The following is a 6,589-nucleotide window of genomic DNA, read 5'->3' as shown; positions in this document are numbered from 1 at the left end:
CTGGGCTGAGACTTTCATCTTGTTTGCTTAATGTCTCCAAAAAAGCAGAATTGCAGAAAAACTTTGCATTTTAATAGAGGTGTCACATATAGTTGATCTGAACACGGCACTGCACTCGGGTCTGGATCTCTAGTTGCTATCCAAACACAAATAAACAGAGGAGGAACATTGGAATTAATGATAGAGAAGGGGGGGGGGGCGTGTCGGAGGCGGGCTGAGTGAGTCCAAGCTGGAGCCCTAAAAAGTGAAGAACCGGTGCGCAATACGCACACTTCCAGACACACACAGCTGCAGCCTGTCCTCCAGACCCGACTGGTCTCATTACACAAGCGTGCACACTTCCGAGGCTCTGCACTTGGCTTGCATGGCTGTGAATGTTTCATGGACTTCGAATTTGGAAAACTTATAGTGTCGCTATACTGGAGCGGGTCGCTTGTTTAGTGGATTACTGGCACACCACAGGATATAGACAACTATTTACTGGGGTAAGATTGGTACATGTCACGAAATCTTCACCTTACATGTTTTGCAACTCTTCTGTCACCTTGAATACTTGTTTGCAGAGTGATCAAGCTGCAAAGTCAGTGTCATCCTTGCATGTGGGTTAGACTTCACCCACGTTTGCTTTTATTGCTCTATGCACAACATTGAACACGCGTGTGCTAATACTCGTAGAAGAAGAACGTTAACTGGTCGGGACACAACAAGACGATGTAGGCTCTCAGGTAAACTTTAAGTGTAAATGAGGTCCAAAGGTTAGGCAGAACTTGTTGATCAAAGTATGGCAGAGGAACAGCAAGTTCCTGTATGGTGACTATGTTGCACCTGTGCAAAATTATATTTAACCCCATCCTGTCCTGGGGGGGAGACACAAGAAGAGGCCAAATTCAAATGCCAAAGGTCTGTGAAAGTAATTTAAAAACATTAGTGGAGGCATTGAACAGGCCTTCAACTACCGTGTAAGCAATTACGAGTATACACTCGTAATATGAAAAGTACATCTGACAAATAAATAGAAAACATATCGTCCAAAATTAAACAACACAAATGTTTGCTTTTTTTCTTTGTCTGTCCTGGGTAGAGGGCTTGTTCGTTTACGGATTATATTTCCTCCTGTCAGGTCTTGATTTTTTTTGTTTGCTTTTTCATTCATTCAGGGTCACATAATTTGCCATAAGTATATTTACTTTTTACAATAGAAAGACTTGCAGAAATATTGCTTAAATTTACCCATTGCATATTACGGATGACACAGATGACATCTAAGGAAATAAATATGTTGCTGTTCAAATTAGTAAAAAAAAATAAATAAATAGCCTACTAACTATGCCTTTCCTGCAAACTATAGTACTTTTTTGTAATTGTAATTTTGTAATACAAAACGTCTATTATGACCTGAATCATATAAGTAATAACATAATGTAGGCCACCGTAAGAATAATATTAGATGTTTTGTTCAAAGTGCAGTGAATACATTTTGCTCCGTGACCATGACCATCCTGTATCTATAATCATATGTACAGTATATATCTTGAAATGTGTGTAATAAATATTTTTGCAAGTTTTTCAGATATCAGTTTCTGCTCAGTCTTGCATAGCGACACATTTATACAATATTGCAGTGTTCATTTGTCTTAATATAATTTGAGTGCAATACAAGCAAACAATCACGAGCAGACGCAAAAGCTGTTGCATTACTTGTCTCTGATGCTCACACATGACTAACAGTGAACCTGTTTTATATTTTCACCAGGGCTGTCGGCGTGTCCTGTGCACAAGTGCGAGTCGAGATGGGGAGCAAAGCTTTGCACGCTCCGATCCCCCTGCACCCTCCCCTGCAGCTCACTAACTACTCCTTCCTGCAGGCCGTCAACACTTTCCCAGCTGACCAGTTGCAGGGACTGTACGGCCTCAGCGCGGTGCACACTATGCACATGAACCACTGGACTCTTGGCTATCCGCACATCCAAGGACTGAGATCGACTATCACAGAAATGGCTGCCGCCCAGGGCTTGATGGACCCCAGGCTTCCATTCCAGGCTTTGCCCTTCACCGCCGCGGCACAGCTTTTCCATCCAAAACAAGCCTCCGTTACGCACGGCATGCCTTCGCTGCACAAGGACAGGCCGAGGTTCGACTTCGCTAATCTGGCCCTGGCCGCAACACAGGAGGACCCACCGAAGGTTGCGGATTTGGCCAAATTGGCGTCGGGACTAGGGGGGACCATAACCGAGCTGAACAAGCTGTCCCCGGACAGGAAACCCACTCGGGGCCGGCTCCCGTCCAAGACTAAAAAGGAATTTATTTGCAAGTTCTGCGGCAGACATTTCACCAAGTCCTACAACCTTCTCATCCACGAAAGGACCCACACGGACGAGCGGCCCTACACATGTGACATTTGCCACAAGGCCTTCAGAAGACAAGACCACCTCAGAGACCACAGGTAAGAATTCTCCACAGATCCTCTAATAATATCCGCACATGAGGGCAACAAAGCTCCTCCAAGCACCCACAATTAACCCTATCAGTCCTTGTGGATGATAGATTATTTATTTTTTAACAGCCAATCAAGTTTCTGCCTTATACTGACGTGTTATTTTTGTTTTACAGGTACATCCACTCCAAGGAAAAACCATTCAAATGTCAAGAATGCGGGAAAGGATTCTGCCAGTCACGAACTCTAGCAGTCCATAAAACCTTACATATGCAGGTAAGATGCCGATATCATAAAACATATTATGAGCATAATTAAAATTGCATGCAATGCATGCATGGGGATGTTGGGGCCAGTCAGCAAATAAACATGGTCCGCATGAATTGTACTTTTTTTGTGAATATTTTAATGATTAATATTCGATATAATTGAAGGGAATAATCCTTTGCTTGCTTTAAATCTAAACAGGAGTCTCCCCACAAATGCCCCACATGCGGAAGAACCTTTAATCAAAGAAGTAACCTGAAAACTCACCTTCTCACCCATACAGACATCAAGCCCTACAGCTGTGGCCGCTGCGGAAAGGTGTTTCGGCGCAACTGTGACTTGCGACGGCACAGTTTGACGCACAGCCCACATCAGGACTACTAAAGCCTGGACAAAAAAAAAAGAAATAAATAACACAACAACAAAAAACGATATGACAAATGGACAAAACACAAGAAGAGGAGTGTATTGACTTGCAAATGTGGATACTGCAGCACATTAGGACTTGATTGCACTGCAAGTTGGACAGCAACCGTGAACACCACCTGTAAATATCAAAAACCGTGTAAATAAATAAAGTAGTCTTTTCTGGCATTCAAAGTTGTTATCAACAAAGTGTGTTAAATTGCATTTTAGAAATAAATATTTCCATTGTATACATTTGCTGTTTTATTTTTCTTGCGCCTCAATATTGACATGAAAGCATTTAACACCCTCATCAAGTTTATAGTTTTTACAAGTGCAGTGGTGGCTGAGCGGGTGGGGTTTTTATAGGCCAACAGATATCGGTCTCCAGAAGAGACACATTTACACCTTTTTTAAACTACTTTCGAGTCATTCATAAGACAAAAAAACAATCTTTCATTTCCATGTTTATTCAACACACACAAAAAAGATTTATTGTTGCAAAATAATACCCACGTTTAAGCTCATGGATTGATTTATTAAAAATGTCTCCAGTTGATAAAAGCCAATATTACACATGGAACATACATTTTTATCAAATGCTGATAAGTATTATTAGCTATATTATCAGCCGTATCACATCTTTATCAGTTTCCTGTTACTGACCTGCCAAATACATTCATCAGAGCAGTGGCTCAATCAAATCATGAACTATAGGAAACAATTGCCTAAAAATACACTTGATATTTACTATGTTAATATTGTTCTATTTTTTTACATTGAATAAGAGTGGAAATTAAAGTCTGACAAATGGATAGACAAGTGGATTTAAAAGATGTAGCCTTTGTATATAAGATACATGTAGAATTTAAGAGCACATTCTCATGTTTAGGTTTGTTTTTGTATTCAGTCCGACTACATTTCAGGATCTTGAATGTTACAAACGTTCTTTTTGAGATCCTCTCAGCATCTTTCTTCCATTTGGCCTGCAGGCCTGTTTTCTCATTAGTACAACAGCCACAGGTAAAAAAAAAAAAAAAAAAAGGAAAACTCTACTTTTCACCTGACAGTAACAAATAGTACATTTAAAGCTCTTAAAGAAGAAACATTTCTGAAAGACAATCAACAAAGGACCCCAGGCGTTCAGACTGGCCAATAGTTGCACACATATTTTAATGGCAGGTGTAAAATCTCCAACAATCTATTATTTTGAAAAACAAAATAATACACTTGTCATATATATTATCAATACGTGTTACAATAACAACAAAACCTCTATTAAAAATAACAATCATCATCATCATCATCATCATAAGCAGGATTTAGAACTTAGCTTCAGTCTTCAAATAAATTAAGGGCGTTGGTAAGACAACATTTCGTCATTTTCTTCTGGCTACATGTGACAAACCAGATGCACAGTTAGTGAAATGACTCACTCTCTAATGTTTAGAAGACTAATCGTCAAAACTGTGTTTGCAGACGACAGATATTTTGGCCACGGTGTTCAAAGTGCAGCCCGAGGACCATTTACAGCCAGCAGCTCATTTTTTATTGGCATGTTTTAAAAATAAAATGAATTCATAATTAATTGTGACAATAATTTGCTCTGTCACCTATAACAGAAAGCTAAGGTGTGCATATTTTGTTCAGATAGCCTGACATATTGAACTGTATTGGATTGGTTTGAGCATCTGTAATGCAGAAAATGTATCAAAGTGGCCCCTCCATCCTTCAAATTTACGGTACGCGACCCTCAGTAGAAAAAGTTAGGACAACTCTATAGACCATTTGTATCGTGTTGGATCTGGGAGAGATTCCCCCTCCTCGGCCTGTGCTCACACTGTGCGTTCGTGCGTCGGCCCACAACTTCTCCACTGCTGTATTACTGCAGTTATTTATGTAATTATACAAATGACACGTCTCTATGCAGTTGGAGACGAGGCAGTGTGCCATGGGTTTGACTTTTGGATTATTTTTTGTGTTTAAGAACCATGCAAGGAGACATTCTAATATTCGAAGATGTTGCATGTACATGCAATCATGCCATGCCCTGGCCCATCTATTCCAAATGGAGCCAAAGAAGGGGAAGTGTTCCGACATTGAGCACAGATCAGTGCACTCTAAATATCCAAACGTAGGTGTGAAATGGGCCCAAGCACGGTACAACTTGCCTAGTGCGAGTCATTTTTTTTCAGAATCACTGCTTGCGACACTTCTGATGTCAAACCAACAGTCCTTGTTTGCTCACACACCTTTACCTGAAAGTAAAAGTCAATGTTTAATTTGGAAATTTACTGGAGAAATTGATTGATGCAAATTGGTAAATTGATTTATAACTTACAGCAATGAGTTGCATCTCTGTGACTGTTCCTGGTTATTGACACACACTGACAAAGTATCCATCACAGTGTTAGTCAGCATGGAACCAAAGTATAAAGTTCACAACCCTCCACTGATGTTATTTATGCTGTTCACTCCTTTTGAAAGCTATGCTCCTGAAAAGCATTGTCTACCTTGGGACAACTCTTCTGCAATGATTCTTTAAACAAGAATTTGCCATTTAGGAAACAAAGACCCAGGTGGAAAAAATACATCACTTGCAGAGAAGAAATATGTCTATAATATTTAAAATATTTAGCCAATGTTGGAGGCTTGTGTATATTTATAACACTTGTAAAGAAACATTTGTTATATCTTGTGTTTTGGAAGAGAAGACACAAGAGGTCTTCTTCTGAATTAGTTGTTAACGTTGTCACTGCAATTGAATCTCATTATGTTTTATATGGAGGGTTTTGCGCCAAATCAATCAGTCACTCAATAGATAAATAAAATAATCATACGTTTCTAGAAAATATGGTATTTTGACCGAGGACATCATGAACAATTTCCTTAATTTTACAGCATATTAACAATGATAATTTGGTTTTAGTGCGACGTACCCCCAGCAAAGGTTATTATATTTTTTACTGCCCCATAAAAGTCCTAACACACGTACCTACATGTAATGCGATTTGTGCCAAATTTGCATTTCAGCCTTCTACAGATATGCACGAGAATCAGCAATGCAAAACACTATTTTTAACAATATTCACATTTATTTTCCGATTAGCATAATATGGTGTTATTTTAAAGAAACAAATGTAATGGTTAGAACATCAAACTCTCCATAAAATCTCTTCTTCGTGCAGGTTTGGTAACTATTAGGCGAGCAACATCTTGTTTAAATTGGCTCTTTCTCAACATGCTCTTTTGAGAATATGCATCTGTTTAAAAAGCAGTTTAGTGAGATACTGTCATACTGACGAAATGTATTAGATTGAATTAAAGTAAAGGAAACACAAATGCGTGCAACCGAGTGTAAATTTAATTTCCTTGAATGGGTTATAATTAGTAAAACAACAACAACAGCAAATTATATATATTCGGAAAAAAATATGTAACGTGGTTAATAAAATAGTAGAGACCAGACTATAGTCACTCCAC

General features: G+C 39.1%; 1 protein-coding gene across 2 annotated transcripts; it reads left to right on the top strand.

The window, feature by feature from the left end:
* Nucleotides 1–282: 282 nt before the first annotated feature.
* Nucleotides 283–3,429, top strand: osr2 (odd-skipped related transciption factor 2). Of its 2 annotated transcripts, none has more exons than XM_054781865.1 (4): nt 283–485; nt 1,754–2,443; nt 2,611–2,710; nt 2,903–3,429. In XM_054781865.1, exons 2-4 carry the CDS (start codon nt 1,791–1,793, stop codon nt 3,083–3,085), a joined length of 936 nt encoding a protein of 311 aa, XP_054637840.1. In that variant the 5' UTR covers nt 283–485; nt 1,754–1,790; the 3' UTR covers nt 3,086–3,429. The 2 variants fall into 2 exon arrangements, with proteins under 2 accessions (XP_054637840.1, XP_054637839.1); XM_054781864.1 differs by having other exon boundaries at nt 2,985–3,421.
* Nucleotides 3,430–6,589: the final 3,160 nt, after the last annotated feature.

The sequence above is a fragment of the Dunckerocampus dactyliophorus genome, chromosome 7 (genome assembly GCF_027744805.1).
Source record: "Dunckerocampus dactyliophorus isolate RoL2022-P2 chromosome 7, RoL_Ddac_1.1, whole genome shotgun sequence".
NCBI classification, from domain to species: Eukaryota; Metazoa; Chordata; class Actinopteri; order Syngnathiformes; family Syngnathidae; genus Dunckerocampus; species Dunckerocampus dactyliophorus.
Note: the sequence above shows the minus strand (reverse complement) of the source record. Positions and strands in the feature narration are given on the sequence as shown.